The sequence below is a fragment of the Hippocampus comes genome, unplaced genomic scaffold (assembly GCF_001891065.2).
Source record: "Hippocampus comes isolate QL1 unplaced genomic scaffold, H_comes_QL1_v1.1 scaffold22, whole genome shotgun sequence".
NCBI lineage: Eukaryota > Metazoa > Chordata > Actinopteri > Syngnathiformes > Syngnathidae > Hippocampus > Hippocampus comes.
Genome location: NW_017806175.1, coordinates 6,406,876 through 6,434,258, shown reverse-complemented (window position 1 = coordinate 6,434,258; position 27,383 = coordinate 6,406,876). Strand labels below are relative to the sequence as shown.

The following is a 27,383-nucleotide window of genomic DNA, read 5'->3' as shown; positions in this document are numbered from 1 at the left end:
CATTTGCTTGTCAACTCGGGCACAGTTTTGTCTCACGAGTAACACGTCGTTCGTTGTTCTACTCGTATGTCAAAGTATTCCAACTCCACTGTAAGAAAAAGAAAAATTGAGCAATCCAACTAAATATTGTCAATTTTGGTACTATTTTGCTGAAGGATTCAGTCATTCTCCTGAATTATTTTACTCGTGATGACAAAGAGCATACTAGTACATGGACCTGAAACTGGGTTTCAACGGTATCAAATAAATGCTCAAAAGGCTTTCTTTTCGTGTGTGTGAGTGAGTGTGCGTGTGTACTTGTTTCATGAGTGCGCCTCCTTGTGTGCTTGTCCCTCGAGTGGCCAGGTCGGACTTCCAGCGCCTTTGATTTCCATAGCCCCGCCTTCAGCCGTGCTCCGGTTACCCGCCTCCCAGTCGCCATTGGCTGGCACCGGCTAATTATGCAAGGTGGTCTATCCCTGCTGGGGGGGGGGGCGTAGGTGTGGCTAAATAGTGAAAGAAGTCCTTTAGCAGGCTTAGAATAGAGCGCTTTTATTGAGGATATCTCACAAGCTCAGTCATCAGGGAACCCCCTTCCAAAAAAAAAAAAAAATTGCAGGATTGTTTACCCTCCCAAAAAAAAATCTGCTCCGGCTCCTGCTCGTTCATTCCCTGAGCAGCATGCGAGGAATCCCCAGTATTCCTCAGACGGCGCGGAGCTGAAGGACCAGCGTGCGACTCTCCAAGACGACTTGTTCACCCCCTCCCGAGGTGGGTTCGAGTCGGGGCCTCCTCCATCCGCTCCCCCCCCTAGGGTGGCTGAGGCCATGCCGCCGCTGTCTTCCTTGCTGTGCGTCCTGCCGCTGCTACTGCTGCCGCCTGGAGGGACGGAGGCGGCCGTGACCCTGGAGGACTTCTACCCCTTCGGCCCGGAGCGGGGGGACGTACAGACGGCGGCCCAGGACGACGGAGGCTCGGGACTCCTGGACATCTCGGTGGCGTTCCCCTTCTTCGGAGACAGGCACACGGGGCTCTATGTGAGTGTGTTTATGTCTTTTGGTGCGTGTGCGTGTATGTATGTGTGAGGACTTGGCAAGGCAAAGTGACAGGACCCCGGGGGGATGAGACGGGGCAGGGTGGCTGGCGGCCAAGCGCTACACTGCAGAGTTTATGCATGTTTTGCTGCGTGTGTGTTTTTACTGCAAAAATCGGACTTTTTTTTTTTCTACAACTGAGAAACACGCCGTGACTGACCCTGACTCACCGCATGGCTCGAGATGAACGTCAGTGGTTTTTGGTTTTGTTTTGATTTTTTACATGAATTCGACATTCACTTTCTGAAGATCACACTACGCGCTCTCTATTCCGCTGCCGCAAAACAGGCTTTGTTTATGTTTATGTGTGACATATCTAAACTTGTCCGAGTTCCGTGTTGGTATTTTTCTCCCTCATAATTGATATGGCAAGCCTGAGATCAACATTCTTAAGCTTCATCTTCAACTCAAAAGCTGTGCTGATCTTAAATCCAAAGTGTAGCAACGCTGCCATCTCCAGGGATCTTTTAGTCGTAACAGTGGCTTACAAACTTGGTTTCACAGACAAGCTGGGGGAGACCTTCTTCCACACCTACCAATTGAAAAACGAATGCATCAAAAAAATGTTTCTTCTCAAAATATAACCTTTTGTTTGGTAATATGTTTAAAAAAAGAGGACAACAATTTGACCAAAAATACAAATTCCTTGAATCAAATCAGAATTTTCATTTTTTAAAATGATTTTCATAAGACAATATAAAAACAATTGAGTTGAGGAAAAAAAAACCCTTAGAAATGTTTGCTTAAAAATCTAATATCTTTATAAATAGGAAGCTTTCCTGAAACTGAAATATTATTTTCTTGGAAAACAAAAACAGTTTTATTCATTGCAAAAATATAGCCTTTTAATATATATATAGCCTGAAAAAAAGGACTTATTGCTTAAAATTACAATATGTTTTCCATCAAAAAAATATGATCTTTCTTTAAAAAAAATCCAGTTGTGTGTTTGTGCACATAACCAACCCCCATTTGTACTGTATTACGTTTCCACCGTACCATGCGACCCGCGGAGGAACCTTTCGCCGGCTTTTCACACACACACTTTGATGTGCCTTAAATCAGCACCACCTGTTGTGTGCTGATGCATCCCCTCCTCCTCCTCCTCCTCATCCCCTCCTCCTTCTCTTCCTCTTCGTATCGTCAAATGGCCACCAGGGGAGGCTGAGGAACCACGGCAACAATGGGCAAAAAAGTCAGTGCAGTGAGTTTCGAATGTGCATTTGAGAGTGCTGGAAAATGTCGCATTGTTTGGTATCTAACTTTTTCCCCTAAACCTTACGTAGGAATCTCCAACCATCATCCAATGAAAGCCGTATAAACAAAATAATAATTTCACATTGTGGGAAGCTAAGTGATAAAATCATGGGGGCAAGTGAAATATATGACTGTTTTCAATATTGTCATTTTTGATCTCATTTTAGGTTACAGTTTTGTATATGAATAAAATACAGGCACAGTATCAATACATAAGTGGCGAGTAGCGATATTGTCGTGGTTCACTTTCAGACCATTTGTAACTATTCTTCCAATGTGTGTCTAACTGACCACAGAGAAGATATCATTATTGTGCTGTATCGTATCGCTTTCACGCACCGTATCAATACAGAAGCAGCAAAGGGGGATATTGACACTTTTTGGCAATGTTTGATGATCTCATCTACTGTCAACTCTTGATATCCTGAGATATCATCGTTTTGTCAGTAGATTTTAGGAACTAATACATTTTGATATTGTCACAGTCTGATTTCCAAGTAAGATAAGATAAGATAAGATAAGAAGATAAGAAAAAACCTTTAAGCACCTGTTTGACCATTTTGACAGTTTATGAATATTCTTTTAACTGCGGATTTAATGAAAAAAAATCCATTTTTCAATGTATGATACCAGTATCGCTTCCAGTGCAATATCAATATGCCAATATCAACCTTGTCACTGTTTGATGTTTTCACATACGCACAATTTTTTTTTCTTTCTTTTTTCAAAACCACAAATGAAAACTAATTTCATTTCAGAACCTTGTCAATAAAAATACAGTATAAACAATATAGTGATAACTGAAAAAAGATTCTAGCGCAATCACGATATCACAATACTGGTAGCATTGTTGTTAAAATATGGCAATAAAATCGTACCATGAGCTTCCCTACCAATCACAGTGATGGGGTACCAGAAGTGGGCGGGGCAAGGCACTTGGCGATGTGTGTGTTGGTAAGCAGAGAAGATAATTAAAAAAAAAAAATGAGGCAACACTGTGAGTTGTATTACAAGTGAAGCTCCCACTATTAGTGTGCAGTCAACTCGCGCGCCGTTTGGCCTCGCTCGTTACATGCAGTTGTTCAACTAGTATGCCAAAGTTGTCCTACTTAATGGGGATCAGCGCATACGAGTACATGGATGTTAAGCTTGGCATCAAGAGTATCAAATAAATGCTTCAAGGGCTTTCCATATGTTGCCTTGCTTTTATTTTGGTCTGCTGCGATTGACAAACACGGAGCCTCAGTAACCAGGCAGGCTGTCACTGTGTTGTTGCGCTTTGTGAGTGGGAGTTTTCACATGTTGCTGTGGGATCCCACCCCCCAATAAGCCTCCCTCCATCACCCCTCCTCCTCCCTCGCCTCAGATAACATGGCAGGGGTCTTCCCCATGGAACTGTCCAGCTGCTTTATCTTAGAAATGACCAATCAAGGCTTAACGCAACCCAGATGTCAGTCCCGTGCGCCGCGGTTCCCAAAAACCGAACAGCCCCTCATGTTTTTTTTCGCCATACTTTTTAACGCAGGGGTTCGGGAGCCTGAAGGTCAGGGAGGACAGAGCACATGTTTGGAAGCAGATGTGAGCGGGAGATAGTTACGATCTGCCGCTTTTTATTGCAGGCGAAAGTGGGGAGAAAGAAGAAGTAGGCGTTGCCGGGAGTGAAGCACATGATGCATGCACGTAGAAGCTTACATATCTGGTCACCATCTGCAAGCGCTCATCTCCAAAGATGTTTTTTTTTTTTTTGTGTGTGTTTGTGTATGTATTCAGTTCTGAGCAGGCCAACAGCCACTAATAGCATAGCTTAGCATATCTTAGCATAGCCTTTGGGGGCTAAAAAAGGTAGCGCGAAGGTATGGGGGAGGCCTTGTCTAGTATAAAGTAATGACTCAACTTTTATATTTTATACTATATATCACTTCGCGTTTTAGCTTATCTTAATTCAGCTTAGCATAGCCGCTCGAAGTTAAAACAAGCGATGAAAAGGCATAGAGGCTATGTATCACTTAGCTTAACATAGCCAATAAGAGCTAAAACAAGCAGCAGTGTGCTAAAGCAAGTTGTGGTCTTAGCTTTGGGGAACCCTCTTCCATCTTCTGGTCCACTGCCCAGTCATGACTCAACTCACTTTACATATCGGCCTACACGTATACTGTATTTATACCTTCACTGAGCTTAGCATAATCACAGATTGCTAAAATAAGTTGTGGTTTTAGCATGGGGGGGGACCCTCTTGTGTACCGTTATCAACTGCATGGTACAAAATGTAAGCAACGGTATGTAAAGAAAAATCTTTAGACAAGCCTCCCTTCTCACCATGACTCCATACTCACAATGTTTTGCCACTGTTTTGCTGACATCTAAAATAGAATTCTATAGTGTATTATTGCTTCATAAAAACAATAGTATAATTTAAAGAGCATTTTAAACAATTTAACAGATGGATCTACTGTTCATTGAGACATGTCAAGTCCTTTCAGCTCATCAGTTAGGGCACCAATATTAGTTGATTTTTGCACAGGATAAAGAATATATGACTGTGATGACTGTTATAATCGCCGTCGACATGTTCAGTCCATTGCCTAAAAGGGTCACAACACCGCCGCATAGATGTTATTTAGCATTAGCCTAAAACTAGCAGACTGGAAGTCGTATGCAGCAAAAGAAGCAAAAAACCCTAAAAACCTCACAAGGCCTGTTAATGAGATGTGAGATATTGTGTTATGTTTGGCAGAAAGCGGGCGAGATTTGTCATGACATAAACTGACGAGTTTCCTTCATGAAAAAAAGGAGCCTCGTAATTTCCCGCAGAGTCGCTGCCATATTAAAGTTGTTCCGATGCGGATTTATGAGCCGAAAAGCCTTTGGAGTAGAGGAAACGTCCATCTTTTGACAAGAAAGAAGTAGTGTTTCACCTCCTGTTGACGCCTGGGCACCTTCTTCTCCATTCGGCAGGTTTGCTTTGGCTCAGCGTAAACCACATCAAAGTTTGTTGTGTTCCATAAAAGCGCCTATGCCGGCAGAAACGCACCCAAGCTAAATCCCGGATATGTTGGCCACTCATTACCCCCCCCCCCCCCGTTTTTTCCCCCCCCCACCACTCCTCCTCTTTTTTTTTTTCAAAAAGAAATATGGACACAGAGATGTTTCTCCTGTGAATATGACCTTGGCGCTGTTTCGACATGACAACGGCGGGCAGCACTTGAACCCGTTCACTCTCTCTCATCAGTGAAAAGCCTCAGGCACCATGCACCGCTTGCTCGGGCTGTTTTTTTTTTTTACTTTGCAACAAAATGCCTTCAGTTTAGCTTCAATGCTCATAAATGTGGTCGGTCACATCCGACTATTCTTGCTGCTTATGTTCAAATTCAGTTAGTTATTTAGCATGCATGTGATCGTATAGGATTATGTTAATATATAATTTACTCTTGTATAGTGAACATCACTCTATTTCTTTTTTTTTTTTGCTACATACAGTACAAGTTACGCTGCTGACTATTCTTGCTGCTTTTGTTCACTTGGTTTTGTTCACTGCTGGCAGTATTGCTGGTGTTAACTTGGTTTCTATTACCACATGGTTTGTTTGCCACGTACAGCGCCGCGGACTGTTGCTGCTGCAGTTCACATTCACTTCCGTGTGATTATGGAATCTATTCATGTATGCATGTCAACAACACTGATGCTGTTTATTGTGCTGCATTATAGATAGCTCATTATTTTCGCTGCTGCGCATTAATTTCCGTATACCGGGCATATACTATTTATTCCTGTATGGCTGTCAATCAGCTGCTGGTGTTATGTTCTTAGCTGCTTATAAATACACTCATTATTGCTGTTCAGTTTGCTATATGCCAACTATTCTCACTGCATGCATTTGTGTATATATAGTGTCGATGTATTCATGTGCAGTTCATCCAATGTCATCTGAAGGCCCTTTTACACACAAACACATCATTAGCGCTTCTCTCTGCAGGCGTGGGAGCTTGACAACTCCCGAGCAGCCGTCCTCATCCCCACCGCTCATCCCGCTATCGGATGGGCTGACCTCTTTGCTCATGCTCCACACACACACACACACACACACACACACACACACACACACACACGCACACACGAGTCCAGGTTCTCACTGCATCCCGCTGATGCGAAGGGGACGAAAACTGCGGTGGGGATCATTAAATGAGCTTCCGTCCTTGCAGCCAAACAAAACTTCCTGGCCTGTTTTTACACCAAATGATGTCTTGAGGGCGCAAAGCTAGAGCTGGCCGGGTGCCTTCCACCGACTCTCCCTTAGCGCTGTTGTTTTGTCATATGTTGTTTGGCCATGTGGGCACCGAGGCAAAGGTCATCCCTGCCCGTTAACTGCCCTCAAACCTTCCTACCTACCGACCTATATGGGTACCTGCCTGCCCGCCTGCGTACCTAGCTAGCTAGCTAGCGACCACCTACCTATATATCTAGGCAGGGAAACTTTATTTATGTTTTTTTTGTTCATGTTTAGAAGACCTTAAAAGGACAGTGTATAGATTTTTTTCAATGTTCATTCATTTTATAAAACCACTATTAAGTGAGCAAAAAATATGTTCTATCACATTAATGTATATTTATTTATGTAATCGTAAGTACCTAGCTACCTACCTAGTCACTTTCCTAGGAAGCTTCCTTCCTTCCTAGCTAGCTCACTAACTAGCTTCCAATGCCTCCACACTTATTGATAGACCTACCATACCTCCTGACGTAACCACCACTTATCTGCCAAACTACTTATCTAGCTATCAACGAGCATTACTATCTGTACGGAGGTAGCAAGTTAGCAAGATTTGTCGCTAGGTCTACCAGGTAGGATATCTTTATGATGATGAGGGTTATGATTTCTAAAACGGAAAACGTGTGAAATTTGCATCTATCTAAATGACTTCCCAGTTGGTAATCTGTTGGTTTGCTAAGCTGCAGTTTGTCGTTTCTCGGAATAAATAAAACTATCATCTGTTTGCCACTCGGGAAGTGCAAACATTTACCAGGACGACGTTGACTGACTGATAATTCACTTGCCACCTCCACAGGTGAACAACAACGGCCTGGTATCCTTCCTCAGGGAGGTGTCCCAGTTCACCCCAGTAGCATTCCCCATCGCGGGGGACCGCCGGGTAGTGGCGCCTTTCTGGGCTGATGTGGACAACCGGCGGGCGGGACACGTCTTCTACCGACAGAGCCACGAGCCGGACATCCTCCGCCGTGCGGCCACCGACATCAGGATGCATTTCTCCGACTTTCCTGACTTCAACGCCACCTGGGTGCTCGTCTCCACCTGGCACAAAGTCACTTTCTATGGTGGCAGTTCTACCACGCCGGTATGATACAATAAACCCACAATTTTCAAAATGAACGCTTAAATTCCTGCGCTATATCTCTCAGGGCGCAGTATACTCATATTGACACAAAAATGTTGTCCTGTTTTTATCCAGGTGAACACATTCCAAGCGGTACTCATTACTGATGGCGAGGTCTCATTTACCATCTTCCAGTACAGCAACATCACCTGGACCACCGGAAGACATGCCAGTAGCGGGGGGGATGAAAATGGCCTGGGAGGCATTGCAGCGCAGGTAAGCATGTTAGCTAGGGAGCGAAGTGGCAGGGTAGATAGGTTAATAGTGAATTAAAATTCGGTTGATAAGTAGAAGGTTTGGTAGTTGGCAGTTATGGAGGTTGGTGTAGGACAATAGGTTGACGGAAGGAAGGAAGAAAACTAAAGTAGGTAGTTACTGTATCCATGTACTACGAGGCAGCACCCACCAGTCTGTTATTTGGTCAACAGTTAAAATCCACCAAATATCGCCAGATTGGTTTCATCCAGTGTTCCAGGTAACATCTTTGATTGGCTACCAGACTGTAATTAGTTTGCAGCCTGATTGGCTCCCCCCTCCCTCACCCCATTGCCGTCTCCCCCCCAGGCAGGTTTTAACGCCGGCGACGGCAAGCGATACTTCAACATTCCTGGCTCACGCACCCAAGATGTGACCCATGTGGAAACCACCACCAACGTGGGCTTCCCTGGCCGCTGGGTTTTTCGCATAGACCACGCCAACGTGGAGGTGGGCACTTGTAACGACTCAGGTAAGACCGCCCTCTTCTGACCAACTGCGGTGACGACTTTCACGCAGTGACTTGTTCTCCCCCCCAGCGTCGGTGTGCCCGCATCTGAGACCGTGCCTTAACGGAGGCCGCTGCATCGACGACTGCATCACGGGAAATCCGTCCTTCACTTGCTCCTGTTTATCGGGATTCACCGGGCGACGATGCCAGATCAGTGAGTCGGGAGCCTCCTTTCATGCTGTCTTGAGTGCAAAATTGACACATCCAAGGCGTAACAGTAGAGCAAATACCTACCTACTGTACTTGTCTTCTAAATACCAACCCGTCTTCCTAGCAACCTACTCATCTTTTAACCCATCTACATTTGAAGTGTACCAAGCTACTTATGTACCTACTTAGCTGAAACTAGCTTTTTAACTCGATAGCTAGCTATCTACCTATCTACCTTGCTACCTTCGTAGCAACCAACCTTTATTCCAATCCGTCTACCTACCTACCTACGCATCGACCTACCTTCGTTCCTTCCTTCCTTCCTTTCATGCAGGACATGGATTTTAGATGTCCCAAACTGTGCCCCTTTCACACTGTCTTTAAAACCCGGCATTTTTCGCCTTTTACATGCCTTTTTGTCGGTATCCCTCACGCACCAACACTGAATTTATGGACCTTTCTAAGCCCCCTTCCACATTGTGTAAAAGCCATCCTCCTTCCTTTGCAGATGTCGACGAGTGTGCTTCGTTGCCTTGCCAGAACGGAGGAACATGTCTAGACCTTGTCAACAGTTTCAGCTGTCAGTGTCCACCTGGATACACCGGGTCTCTGTGTGAAACAGGTAACATCATTGCTTATGTACAAAATAGGAATTGCAATGATTGAAAATATAGAGTGTAAACTAATTACAATTTACGAGATCGATAAATTAGGGTGGGTTTAAAGTATGCCTCCTCTGTATGGATAGAAAATCCAGTTTTATAACAAAATAATATCTGTATGACCAAAGACAACTAAAATAATATAATTTTTTTTAAATACTGTAATGAAATAATGATAAAAAAAAAATAGTGCCTTTTCTGTATTAGCAAATCACCCTGGAACAAAATAATAGCTATCTTTTCGATTCTTACTCGACAAATAAATAAATACGCTGGAAAAAGTGGACATGTCCGGCAAAATAAGATCAATAGATCAATTCACTATTCAATTCTGTGGAGTTTTTACGAACATTCCCACAGCCAGTCGGCGTGAAGATGTATCTGACCTCTTGCGATACTTCATTTGACGGCCAGCGGCGCATACTTGCAGCACGAGGGGAGCCGCGTGGCGGATATATCAATCGGCTGAGTAAATATTGAAATATGGATGTAACATTCCGTTGCAGATGTGGACGAGTGCAGGGATGGGCTGTGCCTCAACGGCGCGCTGTGCGTGCAGACCGCCGCCAATTTCACCTGCGTGTGCCTGCCAGGTTACACCGGCGTGCTGTGCCAGACAGGTGGGACATAGTTTGTCATGCTTGACAGTGAACTCCCCTTTCTACAAACAAAAGGTTATACATTTCGTGCCTCTTTTCACTCTGTTGCTGTCAAGAAAGTTGAGATGATTGTTTGACGTCATTTGGAGCAAATGAGAGATTGTAAAAACAAGAAGCAAACTGGTAAATCGCCATAGATGGGCTAATTAATTTTAGCATCATTGTTCAGTGAAAGGCAATATAGCATGTGTTCACTGTACTTCTCAATACATTTGTATTTTTTATACCAATAATAATTTGAGTTTGTGTCACATTATGCCGCAGAGAGGGACAAGTGCAACTCACAGCCCTGCCTGAATGGAGGCCAGTGCATCAATCACGGCAGCAACTTTACCTGCATTTGTCCCGCGCCATTCACAGGAGTCGTCTGCGAGTCAGGTGAAATTCAGGTCAAATTTTCTGGAAGTCTTTTGGTCATTTATGTTGTCAGATGAGGGGGTAGTGACAAAATAAGTCCAAAATAAAGGATATACCATATACAGTAGAACAGAGGATAAAGTGCAATTTTTTTCCAGTGTAAAGTTATTTTTTCAGTTAAAAAAAAAACAAAAAGTTTATACAGTAGAACAGAGGATAAAGTGCAATTTTTTTTTCCAGAGTAAAGTTATATTTTTTCAGTTGGAAAAAAAAAAAAAAAAAAGTGATTATGAACATTAAAGCTGTGTTTTTCCAAGGCATTGATTTTGTCATTTTGTATCCCATAGAGCTGATGGAGCTTCAGTTCAATTCAACTGTGTCCCAAAACCAAACCGGTGAGCTCTAAGACGACTTTATCCGATACGTTTCTTTTGTGGTTGGTTGTGAGTTTTTTTGTTTTTTTGGGGTGGGTCTTGCTGATGCGTTGTTGTAATTATCAATAACAACACATTTTAGTTGGGGTAATATGCTAGATAATGTTGAATGTTTTTTTCAAGAAAATAATCATTTTAGGGGACAGAAATCATCATATAACAAAAATAAAGGCCTATTTTATTTTTAGGCATAGCATATCCTTATCCACAGCCATTCATCACTCGTTGTAACCTGAGGCATTGTCGGTTCCTGTAAATATTTGTTTTATGGAGCATTTTTTTGTTTTTTTTATGAGTTGACCAACAAAAGAGGAAGCGCTTTGTCTAGACAGCCAAATGTTTCTTTATGAGGGGATGCCACACTCTGTGGTATTCAGCTCATTGCTTCCTGCTGCGGAAATATGCGGCTACTTATTTGCTCCTCTGGAACACAGGCTGCGCGCCACACTGAGCACCAAAACACAACCAAGATGCATTTTGGGAGAATAAAAGGAAAATAGTATCCGAATTACATTTTTGTAAAGTTGTTAGAAAATATGACCAAGTGTTGTACTATGAGGGCAAAGACATTTTTCAGTCATAAATTGTATTCTTGTTTTTTAAGAGTATAAATTATGTATAAATTATGTAGTTTGTTGTTGTTGTTGTTGTTTTTTGAAGTAATACAGTAGTGTGTCTTGAAGAGGAAAAGGCTTAATATTTTGAGAACTAAGGGGTCTTTTGGGGAAAATGGCATCATAGTTTCAGAAGTTGTAATTTTTATTAAGTAAGGTTTAAAAAATATATTTAATATTCTATAATAAATATTTGTTTCATGAAAAAAGTAACTTTTTTTGAGAAGTTGCTATATTCCGAGAATAAGGACATTGTGAAGAATAAATGTGTAATTTTAAAAATAACTTTAAAATGGAATATTATAAGAATGAAGATGGGAGGGTTTCAAAATGCCAGTTCTTGCACAGTGATGTATACCCTCAAAAGCTCTTTAATTTCCTGCTAAGTCATGTGACAAAATGATTGTTTTTACAACCATGTGGTTTGATTCAAAATGTTAACGAAAAACGTGTCTTTTGGTAATTGTGTTTCTTTGTTGAGTTGTGGCGGCGAGAGAGCGGAAAACAGCATCATATTGTGCCCCGCCGTGACCAAGCTCTTTAATAGCACTGAATCTCCAGCAAACAGCATGCAACTTGTCACCCTTGAGCTCAACTAAGTGTCTCCTAAATCTCCCCCGATGCTCTTTGTAATGGCGAGTGGAAAAAAAACAACAACAAAAAGTAGGACATAAGGAGCGCGTCGTGGCTTCAAAGGTAACCAGTGAAAGAGCACGTTGTGCTAATGAAGCGTCTGTTAATCGGCCCCAGGGTTCTTGCCACATCGGCTCCGTATCACGAGAAGAATTAACTTCAAAGGCCAGGCATTTTTGTGTTGCGTGATATGGCTGCTTCCTCCGCCTCGACGCTTCAATTAGGACGCCGAGGGTAAACAACAACATCTTTGTGGCCCCGAGGTGACTGCTAGTAACGACTGAAGAATGCAATTTCTCTAACATGTGCATACTGAATCTCCAGTGCGGAATTGAGTGGATCCTATTAGCTGACAGAACTTTTTGTGTTCGCCTTGGTTCCTCAGAGTCTCGCTCTGTCCCACTGTCATATGGTGTTCCACAGGATTCAATTTTGGGGCCCCTGCTGATTTCATTGTATTTGCTGTCCCTCGGCTTCCATCTTAAGAAAACATTGTATTTACTTCCACTGCTATGCAGATGACTGTCAGATCTATGTCCCGCTGAGCAAAAAGGATGTTTTCTCATTAAGGTCACTTCAGTCCTGTCTGGAGGAAATCAAGATCTGGGTGGCACTGAATTTCTTGAATTTCAATGAAAAGAAAACAGAAGTTATGATGTTTGGTCCTAGTGGCCCTTATGCATTCCACCCTGCTGATTTGGGGCCCCTGGCACCTTTTCTAAAACCCACAGTCTTGAATTGGGGTTTTAAATTGGACTGGCAAATGGGCGCTGTTCTTAAATCCAGCTTTTTTCATCTTGGGCTGCTGGCTAAGGTTAAGCTTCGTCCTTTTTCAACGGCACTTAGTAACAGTAGTCCATGCCTTTGTTACATCTCAGTCAGCCAATCCTCCCTCAAGTGTCTTCAGTCCAAAATTCTGCTGCTCGCCTCTTAACTGGTGCTCATAGGAGGGAGCACATACTGTAACTCCAACTCTGGCCTGCCTTCACTGGCTCCTTGTACAGTTTAGAGATCTTTTTATGACTTTTGTTTGTTTTCAAATATTTAAATGGCCTCGACCCTCTTGACCACTCTCAGCCGTTCTAACCAGACAAGGGAGGTTGTGAACAATACTTGTGTAAAATACTTGCATTAGTTACGGTATGTTGTCATGAAAATGTGGAATAATGATACATGGACAGTTTCTGAATGTGATAGTTCCCAATGTCCTGAATGACCTCACCAGGTTAAAGTTGGAATGACTTAATCAGATGAATGAGACTTGAAGTTGGAATGGTTGGAAGGAGCAAGTCGCTATGGAAATGGATAGTGTCTTTCAGTGGGATTATCTTCCTGGGAAAATGTGGCATTTTTCTTCATGCCTTGAAATTTATGGATCAGGATTTTGAAATGGTTTGAATCAGTTGAGAAATGCAGAAGCAGTACAATGTCAAGTGGGCAAAATAATAAAAGCTTTCATTTTGGATGCAGTATAACACGTGTGTGAATGCACTTCAGCATTCACACAATATTAAGTCACATGACAGCTAATCAATAACAAGATGAAAGGCGTTCGGTATCCACTACAGATGGTTGCCATTCATTCATTCCAGCCCGCAGCCTGCCTTTTGTTTACATTTGGATCAGCACCCAAATCCACTCGCTAACTGTTTCTGTCCGTGTGTGCGCGTGTGCTCGTGCGTGCGTGCAGAGGAATGTCTGTGCCAAAATGGCGGCGTCTGTGTGGACAGCAACGGGACGTGCAAATGTCCCGCCTCCTACACGGGACTCTACTGCCAGTTCGGTAAGTCTGAACTGAACCCTGTTTATTACTTATAAGTTGCCTGTTAGACTGACCTATAAGAAAAAAGACAGCATTGTATATTTATAACACCACAATGTTCAACCAAACCACATCATTGGTTTGAACAGAAGTCTGCAGCTTAATGCTAACACCATAATGTAAAACACCAAAGATGGGCTAACGGAAATTAGCTTACATATTGTATATTGTAAGTGTTCGACGGAACCATATTATTCAGCCTAACACTGCTAACATTTTAATGCTAACATAAGACTTTCTCACAGAAATTACCATTGATGTTGTATAGTGCACGATTCTTTAACACACAAAGCAGTAACAAAAACAGAAACACTCATAGTTATAGGCATATACTGTATTCTCCGAACTAAATGTTCAACCAAGTCTTAATTAGGTTGTGTAACAAAAGACAGACAGCTAATTGCTAACATATAAAGTAAAATGTGAGATGCCAAAGACTGTCAAACAGAAATTAGCATTGATGTTGGTGATGATAAAGCTTCAAACAACATTAATTTACACAGACAGCTGCAACACACACACACACTGCTCTGCTTGTTCTCGTTCTTAATTGCGCTACAGCTTCATCTAGCGGAGCTCAGTGCTCTCTGGCATGTTGTGTGGCAGGAAATGGTACTACAATGAAGGCATACAACTCCTTTTTGTGTGTTATGTTCAGAAGTGACGCAGATGCCGTGCAGCAACAATCATCCGTGTCCAGACGGTGGGCCATGTTTGGAGTACGGGGGTGCGTACTTATGCACGTGTCAGACCAGCCCCGCAGAACGAGACCAGCAGGACTTTTACCCTTATGGTAAGAGCGCTCAGCCATGGCCACTAAGACATTTACAAACGTCCCACTTGTCATTTGTAGAACCACGCTGGCACGTAATTTGGGGAGAATATCGTAAAGTTGTATTTTTTTAGATAAATGTTATTTTTAAATATTACTTGAATGAATTTCTTTTTTTTTAAGTGAAATCTTTTTTCGAGAAAGAAAACAATAAGAGAATGTAGTCATATTTTGGAAGACCAAAAAGTAAAATATCATTAAGAAAGTTATTTTTATTTTTTTTTTCATCTTTCCACTGTGGTTGCTCGAATAGCCCTTTGGCAGGTTTGCGGTTTTCAAAACCAGACCAGATGGAAGGAACACAGTCAAGTCTCGCTTTGTGTTTTTCAGTACAGCCCCGATCCGTCTGCGACTCGACCCCGTGTCTCAACGGCGGCTACTGCTACGAGCGTGACGGAGGGTACACGTGCCAGTGTGCCCACGGACACTGGGGCAAGCACTGCGAGAAAGGTACCCACGCCGATTAGGACATTTACACGGGGGCCAAACTCAGTACCAAATGACCAAATGTTCCCTACGTGTGGTTGCAGTGCGACTCAACACATGCGCCTCTGGTCCGTGTCGCAACGGGGGCTCGTGCAGGGAGGAGGCGGGCAGCTACAGATGCGTGTGTCCTTACAGGTTCACTGGGAAGCACTGTGAAGTGGGTGAGTGAGCATTTAAGGTTTCATCTGATTGGTACAAGTTAGATAAAGAGCATACAGTTCCATAGGCCTTTGCGATATGCATATATTTTTTTAAATATTTATTTTTGATAAAATTTTGCAAAAATGTGTCCATTAGGGAAGCCTGATCCATGCGCGTCCAGTCCTTGTGTGAATGGAGGGACATGCTTCCACTACATCGGGAAGTACAAGTGTGAGTGCACCGACTCCTTCACTGGAAGACATTGTGAGGTCAACACTGCCACCGCCATGCACCGTCACACAGGTCAGCTATCCCACCAAAAATATTCTTCTCAATCAAATGCAAGTTATTGATAAAAAAAAAAAAAATGATACAAGAAACATTCTTTGTATAGAAATCATTTTTTTTTTTTTTTTTTTACTCAAAATACAAAATATTTCTTTAAAAAAAAAATCAACTTTATTTTTCTTGTAATATTCATTCATATTTCTGTTTTAATACAACATTATTCTTTTAGGGTTAGGATTATTCTCTGAAAAAGCAAACATTATTTTCAGAAAAGCACACTTGTTCACAGAAATAAAACGTATTAGGAATATATTTTATAGTTTTTTAAAATAATTTTGCAAAAATACATTCATAAAAAAGACATTACAGTATTGGAATATTATTACTATTTTGTTAAAAAAAACACCCATCATTCAAAAAAAAAAAAAAAATATATATATATATATATATATATATATTTTTTTTTTTTTTTTATACTGTACAACATTCTTTTTAGAAGAAACAAATTTGGCACTTAAAGATACGTCATTATTTCCGTACTACTAAAATGATTCTCTAAAAATGTATAATACCCAAAGCTTTTTTTAAGTCATTTTTTTTTCCATGCTCATTTTTTACTTAAATCTTGGAATGTTACACTTGGCCCCAAAATAGGACAATATTCTGGTACTCCTCCACTTTTAATCTGACGCACCCTCGGGAATGGTGCTCCGATGATCCCGACTGCGTCCGTGTTACGCTAATCTTAGCGTGGTTGCTGCCCTGTAGCAGCACGAGCCCATATATAAGCGAGTAAAAGCTATTTCAAGTCAAAGCCCAGGACACATGAGCATTGACGCCAAGCTCAGTTTAGCCTCAATGTGCCCCTGTTGCCATTGCCATGTCCTGGTGACCCACCTCACTTTACATATTTTTCAGTGTAACGCAGAGCGGTGATTTAATCTTTAAATTACTGCGTTAAAAAGACTAGCTCCTAATTTGTCATTCAAATAGCCCAGTGGACATCGCTGCTATGTAACATTTTATTTCCACTGGTCCATGGGGCTGGTGGGATTGAGCCCCATGAATTCTGCCTAGCGACAAATGACAAGGCAAAGGTGAACCAGGAAGTAGCCTTGAAACAGCAATTTTTTTCCTTCACATTTTTTGATAGTTGGAATTATTTTTGCAGTATTTGTTTCTTAAAAACTATATTGCTATTCCCACAGTTATCCCCCCACCCAAAACCTTTTACAATAAAATAAAATACTAAATCATACATGTGAATGCTTTTGCGGAATTTGACTTTTTTTCTGAAAACATTTGTTTTTCTTGCTAACATGCTAACAAACAGCACATGATTGTTGATATTTCAGAGGTGGGTTGCGGGCCACCGCCGCAGGTAGATCACGCCGAGGTTCAGTTTTCGTCCACCTTGCCGGGATCGGTGGCCATTTACCTCTGCCGGGCGGGATATGTTGCGGTACCCAGAGCCACGCAGAGTGTCTGCGGCGTCCAGGGCGACTGGAGCCAGCCCCCCGTCTGTGAGGGTACGTCACAAGAACACACAAATATGCCATCGGAGCATATATTCTATATCCTGATCCAGTTTTATCCATGTACAGTACTAGTCCACTTGCGTTTTGGCAGTGGGGGATTCTATCCTATGTTATTCGCATAAAAACGACATTCAACCTTAACATTACTATATTGAAGTATGGTTGAGGAATTTCATTTAAACACAAGTATTGGTTTGCTGCTATCTAGTGGCATCAATGGGCAATCATTAACCTTTTTAGTAGGGCATCGTGACTTGCTGATTTTCGCTCCTCGGAGGTCGGTACCTATGGGGATTTAGCAGGATATCAAAACTATGAGAGAAATGCTCAATTTGACTTTCATACACAAGTGATGCTAGTTGTTTATATCCGTCCTCCAGAACTCAACGAGTGCTCGTCTGAGCCATGCGTCAATGGCGGGACATGTCACAACCACGGAGAGTCTTATGTGTGTGACTGTGAGCAAGGCTATAGCGGGAAACAGTGTCAGACAGGTAAGTGCTTCCATTTTTCATTTTAATAAATGACCAAAACTGTAAAAAAAAAAAAAAGCATTTTCCTAATTGCTATTATGTTAAGTGTAGAGTAATTTAAATAAATGTTGGAGTGTAGCTATAAAATAAAACGTGGAGAGGAAATGCTTTACGGCTCCATGGTTCATATTAACAGGCGTGTGTGCTGACCCTGCTGAACCTATCGTTAATGTCCACTCTATTCTATGGAAGACATCAACGAGTGCTTGTCGGAGCCTTGCAAGAACGGAGGAACCTGCGAGAACCAGGCAGGGTCCTACTTGTGTCACTGCCCAGCGGGCCTCAAAGGGCGCCACTGTCAAACAGGTACACTTAAAACCACACACATGCTATTCAATCGATAAGTTAATAACCACACAAAGTGCTCATGTTGACGGTATTGTGTGTGTGTGTGTGTGTGTGTGTGTGTGTGTGTGTGTGTGTGGGTGTGCGCGCGTGCGTGTGTGCATGCATAGAGCAGGACAGCTGCGAGTCTAACCCATGTCTGAACGGCGGCGTGTGTCGTGCCTACAAGAGGACATATATGTGCACGTGCAAGGATGGCTTCTTCGGCGACCAGTGCCAGATGTGTGAGTGCCCTTCCTTCCTCTTTTTCCTCTTCCTCAAGTTCAGTCAGTTCACAGTTTGGAGCAGCGTAGTGGAAAGTGTTGGACTTTGTCGCCCCCCAGTGGAGGATCCCTGTGTGCTGCATCCCTGCGGCAGCAGGGGTGAGTGCAGAAGCGACAGGAGAGGAAACTACAACTGCGTGTGCAAAGCCGGACACACCGGGAAAGACTGTGAGAAAGGTCTGAAATCTATATTTGATTTGATTTATGTATTATTTAAAAGGTTTCATATTGTTGTTTTAGCTAGCTAACTCACTCCCACCTTCGCCGACTACCTACCTTGTGATACCTTGTTACCTTACCTTCAATAGATACTCAGAACAACTTAACTCCTGTCTTTCTCCCAAGCTACATGCCTACCTAGCTCCTCACCAAACTATTATTAACTAACTAACTCACTACATGCCTCGCGACCAACCGACAATATCCATATACTGCACAACATACCACTATCTGGAGAGACCATCTACCTTACTTTACTTCCTACCTACCTACCTAGCTGCCAAACAACCAACCTCGTCACCTTCCTATTAACCTACCTTCTTCCCAATCTAGCGACCTACGAAGTGTTCCAATCTAACTAACTGCCAACCTACCCAGCTACCCACATACCCAGCTACCAAATGACATACCCTACCTACTTGGCTATCTACCTAGCTCCATGACTACTTAGATACCTAGTTATTGCCTACATACCTAGTTACCAAATTAGCTAGCTAGCTATCAACCTGCCATCCTACCTAGCTCTTTAGCTTCCCACATATCTACCTACCTAGCTACCTACCAACATATCACACTACCAAATTAGCAACCCTCAGCGAGCTATCTAGTGAACAAGATGGTTAGCAACCAAGGTAGCTACCGACCTACCTAATAAACTATCCGTGCAAAAAAACTATGTCAAAAAGCTATAATCACGGTGGCATTCCACTGTTCATATTTTGATGGCTACCCTCACTGGTCATCATATTCTGCCAACTGTTCCCAGATCTGCTGCCACCCTCGGGCCTGCACGTGCAGCGTGTGGAGGAGAGCGAGATGGAGCTGCGCTGGGACCAGCCGGAGGCATCCTCTGCAGCGTGGCTGACCGGCTTCGTGGTGACGTACGCGCCACATGGCCGCGGAGGCGCTCGCAAGGTCGACTTTCTGGACCGGCAGAGCCGGTGGCACGTCCTGCGAAGTTTGGTGCCTGGCCTGCTCTACAACATCTCCACCTACTCCATCAAGCGAAATGCCAACAACGACCACGTCAGCAGGCCAGCCACCGCTCTCATACGTACCAGTCAGTGACAGACACACCACTGTTTTTTTTCCCCCCCTTAAATGCACTACACACAAATGCTCTCACATTTGTACCACTTTTTTTTTGCTGAAACGCACTACCATATCGCTTTCACACATACAGTAATACTGTAACGCTCTCACACTCCCTACTTTCATTTGTTTGGGCTCACAGGGACTGAACCCTTTCACACTTCTACTGAAATGCTCTCGTCCTTTACCGATAACTGAAAGGTTGTCATATAATATGCTGATGTTCTCATACATTCAACTAAAGTACTCATGTGATTTAGCTTAGTTGAGTGATTGTGTGGGAGGTTTTCAACATTTAATCTTGAATGATGTGTTCATGCTAACTGTTCCGTTTCTGTTCACAACGAAGGGCCTCGGCGGGTGGAGCATCTGCAGGTCTTGAACGTGTCATCGTCTGAGGTGTGGCTGAGCTGGAGCCTCAACATCAAAACGACTCGCCACGCGCCCGTCAGCAGGATTAGAGTCACACTCACGCCCGAGGACGGCGGTCAAGCGCACACGGCCCTGCTCAACGCCACCATCAGCGAACACGCCTTCAGGTGAGACCCTGAGCCCACAGCCAACCAGTCACCGATCACTACCAACTGTCTACCGATCGACCGAGCAACCTGCCTACATTGCTCCCTATTTGCCTACAATCCTAGCTAGCTTGCTCCTTAGCTAACTAGCCACCTACATACCTACTTTTCAACTACTAAGCTAACTAGCTACCTATTCCCTATCAAAATGACTTTAAAATAGAAAGTGTGGGTATTTTCCTACCACCAGAGGATGCCGTTGTACAACTCTCTATGTTGTAATAGAACATCTATTGTGATGTTTTCAGTTCTCTACTTCCTGCCCACAAGTACACAGTGGACGTGTTGACCCAAAGTGGACTCAGGCCAGACGAGTTTCCCTCCACAAGCCACTCGGCAGGACCCTTGCACTTTTGGACCAGTAGGCTACTTCTTTTTTCTTTACTTTTGTAAGTCAGCTAGCTTAATGCTGATATGTGAAAGACCTTAGACTTGTGGAAATTAGCGCAGATTTTATGATAATTATAAACCTGATAAACCCGAATAAAAAGTTGGGGGGGTGTTAAGAGAAGAAATTTCTCAAGAATGAAAAGCAGCATTTTGTCTTTGGGCGGGGTTATTTTTTTCAAGATTTTTTTTAAAGTTTGATTTCCCCTTCTTCCCCTACCGTCTCCACAAGTTGACATCTTATGAGTTTGTTTTTTCAAGAATAGCTTTGTTCTAGAATAAACTACAGGTATTATTTTTCATGAATAATCATCACATTCTAGTAAAAAGTTTTCAAGCATTTTTTGTGAAAAATACACATTTATTGATTTAACAATAAAATGATATTTTTCAAGAATACAGCCATATTTTTCAAAAATAAAAAGTCATTTTTGTAGAGTTGTATGCGTATGCAAAGTCATTACAAGTAATCTTACAAGTTGTATTTCTTCAAGAAAGAATCAATAGTAGTTTTTAATCCAAGAACGTTATCTTTTTTTCTAGATTTTTATTTTTCCTCGTGTTTTTTTTTTTTTTTTTAAAATAAGCATTTTATTCGAGAAAACGTTGCATCCTTCAGAAATAAAAAGTTACGCTTTGCCATGTTGCCTTCAGAGCCCCTCCCTCCGCAGAACCTGTCGCTGGCCCACGTCACCGCCAACTCGGCCGCCATCACCTGGACCCCCGACCCGGGGCTCGTATCCGACGGCTTTGTGGTGAACGTGACGCGAGGGCTGACCACCAGGAGCCGCTTCCTACCCGGCGGCCTGCTTGGCTCGTACACGCTCCGAGAGCTGACGCCAGCTCAGCTCTACCGACTCGCCCTGACTTCCGTCAAGAAGGCGGGACAGGAGCAGGTCCATAGCCAGCCTCAGTACCTGGACTTCATCACCTGTGCGTACCACAAGTTGACTTTAGAGATCATTTCCCTTCTCTTCACTCTGGAATCAAGCTTTATGTAATCTATTAACAACAAAAAGACGCTTTCCGTTTGTGCTTCTTTGGGCTCAGTGCCGATGGAGCCCAGGCCCAGAAGAAGAGAACGCCCGACCAAGGTGGGACGAAGGCCGTCTCAACCTCAGGACCTGGGAGGTGGAGCAGAACCGAGGTAGGGAATTAATCAATCAAAATCATTGAACAAATATTGAGCGATTGTATGTGGGGGGAGGGGAGTGGAATAATAATAAAAAGAAATAATGAATTGGACTCACATGGATGTTCTCTGCAGGTACACTGAAATGATTGACAGGAGGGGAAAGATCACAGCCAAGTTCACACACTTGCCAAGAAAAGCCATTCGACATCGGAACAGTAAGCATAATCGCAAATCCCGCTCTCTCTCTCACTCTCTGTCTCTCTCTCTCTCTCTCGCTCTATTAATTATGAAAGTTGTATGGTAATTGTGAACTCACTTCACAAGCAGCAGCAGTTTGGTAGTTTGCAATTCTTCCCCCCCCCAAAAAAAATAAGTCTCTTCAAGCTGTTGACTACCTCACCCAGTTGAAGTTACTGTCACACTAAACTAAAACAAAGACAGTTCCACATTGTGTATTTAAAATAACCTTTGCATTTTTTTCTTCTTTACCTATGTAGTATTTTGATATTGATATCGTGTTGGCCTTTTATGGTCGTCACATCTCAGTCTTTTCCCCCCCCCCACTTTAGGTTTTCTACATCTGCGTGTTTGTGTGACACTTGTTTACGTTGAGGAGGCCCCCCAAAAATCTCTTGCTTAAGTCGTTCCATGTGTGTGTCTAGATTAGGCAAAAGGATCTCTTGTGTTGTTTTTGTTGTTTTTTGACATGTTAAGATGTGTTGTTATGCTTTGGTAATTGAATCATGCTGCCGATGACATCATCACCTCCTAAAAGGTCACAAGCGTGACTCCACAGTGTTGCAGGACTCCTCAACTGATGTTACTGTAAAACACTCAAATTAGATTTATTTATTTATTGCAAGGAGATTTTGTAATCTTACGAGTAGTTACATTTTTCTAGAAAGAAAAAAATTTTTCTCTGTTGTATTTTTCATTTTTCAGACTTTTGCAAAACAAAGCAGTGTGCTTTAAAAACAAAATGCGCCATTGTCTTTGTTTTATATTTAGATTGACAGTCAACTCTAAGTAGTGTTGGCATGAAACAGCACCAAACTTTGTTGTGCAGTGAGTTGAGTTGTTTTTGCATGGCAGAACCCCAGCCGCCGGTTCGATTGGAGAGGATGGAGGAGACCACAAATAAAATCAGCCTGGCACTCGAGATTCAGGAGCAGACCACATCCAGGGCAAAACTTGGTAGGTGTGGCACAGTCGAATTTTCTGAAGAGTGCAGACAAAGAGCGATGGATAAGGAGAAGGTTCTGTTATTTTTCTGAGGCTGCTTTGCTCCATCCAGCACTTGGGCAGGATACAAAATCTTTCATGACAAATTGGTGTTAAATCAAGTTGTATTTGCTTCAGGACTTGTAGATCTTAAAGATTAAGATGTTGGCTTTTTTTTTTTTTTTTTTGGTGTTATGAATATTAAATGTGTTTGTTCTATTTTTTCAGAGTCGGCCCAAGACTGTCTCAGTGTGCCATGCCTAAATGGCGGCACATGCAGAAATGGTGGCGACTCACATGTCTGCGACTGCACCACTGGGTTCAAAGGCACACAGTGTGAATTGTGTATGTCAGCCTCGACACACACACATATACACACACACACACACACACACACACACACAGAGTCCAGATTCAACTCTCAGACAAGCACCTCTTTAAAACAGTGACGCTCATCATTTGGCTCGTTTTCCACATCAATTGGCTTTTTGGCAGCTTTTTGAAACGCTATGGGCCACCGTATGATAACTAATGGAGCATGCTCTTTTGCTGTTGGATTCTCGGGATGGCTTTTGTCCCGAATTTGAACCCAGGACCTGTGGCAATCATTGGAGCAATCGTAGCCAAAGACCACGAAGCCACATTTTAATTCATGTCATCCTTTACTTGTCACAGGGCAAATAAAACATCTTGGCCTGTGATACATGGTAGCCAATGAGACAAGTCAAGGTTTTCTTTTTCTTCCTTCACACTCTGGGTTGTTGGATTATGGGTTTGAGTCTATCTTGTGGTCAGTGAGGTCTGTGGTTCAAATCTTAGTGGAGCTTTCTCCATTTTTCTTCAACCATATTGTCCCGAGAGGATAATTTTTTTTCCCCCGCAAGACCGAGACTCCACAAGATTAACATCAGCAAAAACAGACAACACTTTAGAAAATACAGCAAACATTACAAAGCAATGCTGTGCGGCGCCTGTTGTCGAGTCACCTGATTGTGGGAATGAGGGTTGGCAAAAAGATCCATCCTGCACTTCACTGTCATCAATCTGCATGATATGATCTTTGGTACCAGTTTCACAAGGTGGTGCATGTCTATCTGCATCTCAACACACACACATATACACACACACACACACACACACACACACACAGAGTCCAGATTCAACTCTCAGACAAGCACCTCTTTAAAACAGTGACGCTCATCATTTGGCTCGTTTTCCACATCAATTGGCTTTTTGGCAGCTTTTTGAAACGCTATGGGCCACCGTATGATAACTAATGGAGCATGCTCTTTTGCTGTTGGATTCTCGGGATGGCTTTTGTCCCGAATTTGAACCCAGGACCTGTGGCAATCATTGGAGCAATCGTAGCCAAAGACCACGAAGCCACATTTTAATTCATGTCATCCTTTACTTGTCACAGGGCAAATAAAACATCTTGGCCTGTGATACATGGTAGCCAATGAGACAAGTCAAGGTTTTCTTTTTCTTCCTTCACACTCTGGGTTGTTGGATTATGGGTTTGAGTCTATCTTGTGGTCAGTGAGGTCTGTGGTTCAAATCTTAGTGGAGCTTTCTCCATTTTTCTTCAACCATATTGTCCCGAGAGGATAATTTTTTTTCCCCCGCAAGACCGAGACTCCACAAGATTAACATCAGCAAAAACAGACAACACTTTAGAAAATACAGCAAACATTACAAAGCAATGCTGTGCGGCGCCTGTTGTCGAGTCACCTGATTGTGGGAATGAGGGTTGGCAAAAAGATCCATCCTGCACTTCACTGTCATCAATCTGCATGATATGAGTCTTGCTTCAGATGACGGAAGATTATCAGACAATAATTTAGTCTTTTTTTTTTTTTTAACCTAGAAAAACCTTTTTAATATCACAAGAATTCTGCAAGATTTTTTTAAAATAAAAAAGTAGTAATCATCCAAGACTTTTTTTATTTTTATTTTATTTTTATTATTATTACTTTTTAACAAAACATTTTTATTTTACAAGCAAATTATCTGACAATAAAAATTAAATACCAACTTTACAAGAGTTATTTCAATTTTTTTTTAATAAAAAAAGTAGCAATCTTTTTTTTTTTTGACAAACTAAGAAATAAATTGTAATCTTGCAAGATTTAGGTCAGATTTTTTTTGTCAAATTCTATTTCCCCAATACAAAACAAAAATGAAGTCCTTTTTCGCAACATATTTAAAAATAAAAAAGTAGTAATGTTATGAGCTTATTGTCGTATTTTTTTTTTTAACAGAAAGTCATATTTTGGGCCTGTCAAGCACGAGAGTTTAGCCCATCTGACTTTAAGGCTCCAGACGGGGTGCATCTACATTTTTTTTATTCGAGCAACACCTTGTCTGTGTCTTAACAGGAGACAGCAGACGACGGGGCTTTGAAATTGTGATGCTAATTTACTCTTAAGCATGTAAGCATTTGCTCATTTGGCGCTTGGGCGTTACAGCAGTTGTTAAGTTAACCTATCGGCTTGTCCAAAACTGAGAACCATGAGAAAGTAAAAAAACCAAAAAAAAAAAAAAAAAACTAAACAAAACCAAAAAAGGATTGCAAAATAACCAGATTGCGATGTTTCCTTTTGCCCAGCCTGCCAGCGAGTGCCTCACCCGTGCACTCGCCTCTACTCGGAGACGACGAGCGTGCCCGTGTGGGAGGGTGACGTCTGCCACTACGTGTAAGTCACCACCATTAAGTTGCATTTTCTCCAGAAACAAAGAGAGCCTTTTCACACAAGAGGACGTACTACCAGAATTAAAACATCAACAGAATATTTTTTTTTTTTTTTAAAAACATTTTTTTCAAGAATTTTCCAAAGTGCATCGGTTAAAATGAAGTCGTATATTTGAATGCCGAACTGTGATTATGGGGGATCCACTTGGAAAAAAGTCACTTTTAGAAATAAAGGCAAAGAATTCTTTGAATGTAAAGCAATTATATAATATTAAATATAATCATAGAATATCATATTGAATCCAGAAAAAAATATATTTTTGTGGAGAAAGTTGTTTTTTGTGACGGGGAAAGCGTCTTTTTTTTAATCTTTTGGAAAAGACCATGTTTAGCTTTTTTCAAGAAAATAAATTGCAATGTTATGAGAAGAAAGTTGTGTTTTTCATTGAATAAAAGTTTTTTATTCTTGCAATTTTCAATGAAAAGGACCATTTTTGAATGGGGGTTTACAAAAAGAAGCAGTAATCTTACATTTGTTAAGAGAAAAAAAATGAAAACAAGAATAAGCATTCTTGTGAAAAACTATTAAACATTACACGAATGAAATGAAAGTTTTCCTCACCAAATTATGACTTTAATCTTGTTGCATTACAACTTTTTTTCTCAAAAAAAATGGCTCCTCGTATGTGAATGACTTTTTACTCATCATGTCATAGTTTCTTTCCAGTCTGTGTTCATTTTTTTATCTCATCTTTGCTCCTTTTTTTGTTCTTGCAGGTACAAAAGAACGTATAAAGTGCAGCAGGATGTTTGCTACCAAGAAGTTTGTGAATCAACCCTTCTGAAGAAAAGTCAGGGTGAGTTCAAATCTGATATCACAATTATAATAAAATACAATCAAACCAAGTACTTCACGTCTGTCTTTTTCTCATCTCCGACAGTAACTGTCAGAAGAACAAGCAGACAACAGTAAAGGTTTGTCTTTTTTTACTTCAATTATATCATAATATGGATCACATAAACCAGTTATAAAATCCCTGCATGGAAATGGCTAAAAAGTCTTAAAAACTTCAGAACTGGACAACATTGTTGTGGGGAAATAAATGGTCAAACAAGACTCAAAACATCCACAAATTGCTCAAGACTTCATTCAGCACACTTTACGTGAGTTCAGTTCATTGTTCGTTTATTTTTTCTCTGCAAAAAAAATATGAATATTACTGCAGCTTACTGAGTTTTTCTTTCTTTTTTTTTTTTTACATCATTTGCGATCATGAAGTCAGGAACGAAACTCGTAAGTCAGGTCACATTTGTGCTTCGTCGCATTTCTTAATGTGTGATGTATTCTTTCAATTCTAGAACATTTGGAGGCCGGCGCAAAGACCGTCACATTGGAAATGTCCATGTTTAAAAATGTACTTGAACTAGCTGGTTGCAAGATAAGATAAGGCTGCGCTGGTGTTGTTGATTCCGCACAATCCTGTCAGGACACACTGTAACATTTCAGACTCCAGAACGTCCGACAATCTCATCGCTACTCGCAGGAATTCATCTCTGCCTCTCTCAGATGATGCTGCAGTGTTTTCTTTGTAAAATATCTTGATTTATTATTCGTAGAAAGGGTTCTTTTTTTTTGTTTGTTTTTTTGTTTTTTTTTGTTTTTTACCCACAGGTACAGATGACGACTGACAGAACCCTTTCTACGATGGAACTTTCCTGTACGACTGAGAGCCTCCACAAGCATTGATTTATTATTATTATTATTATTATTGTTATTATTATTAGCAGGCATTGCTGCTCGTTATTCTGTAAATAG

At 41.8% G+C, this 27,383-nt stretch overlaps 1 protein-coding gene across 1 annotated transcript; it reads left to right on the top strand.

Moving 5' to 3' along the window:
- The first annotated feature begins 776 nt into the window (after window positions 1–776).
- Window positions 777–27,171, top strand: sned1 (sushi, nidogen and EGF-like domains 1). The gene is made up of 31 exons (XM_019897157.1): window positions 777–1,016; window positions 7,394–7,681; window positions 7,796–7,936; window positions 8,285–8,447; window positions 8,515–8,640; window positions 9,145–9,258; window positions 9,805–9,918; window positions 10,222–10,335; window positions 10,662–10,709; window positions 13,686–13,778; window positions 14,476–14,610; window positions 14,980–15,099; window positions 15,180–15,296; window positions 15,433–15,579; window positions 16,920–17,093; window positions 17,483–17,596; window positions 17,828–17,941; window positions 18,091–18,204; window positions 18,304–18,420; window positions 19,229–19,522; window positions 19,904–20,093; window positions 20,381–20,493; window positions 21,174–21,452; window positions 21,570–21,666; window positions 21,787–21,869; window positions 22,747–22,848; window positions 23,104–23,220; window positions 25,484–25,571; window positions 26,345–26,424; window positions 26,509–26,542; window positions 26,927–27,171. The coding sequence occupies exons 1-30, from the start codon at window positions 807–809 to the stop codon at window positions 26,538–26,540; spliced, it is 4,038 nt and encodes a 1,345-aa protein (XP_019752716.1). The 5' UTR covers window positions 777–806; the 3' UTR covers window positions 26,541–26,542; window positions 26,927–27,171.
- Window positions 27,172–27,383: the final 212 nt, after the last annotated feature.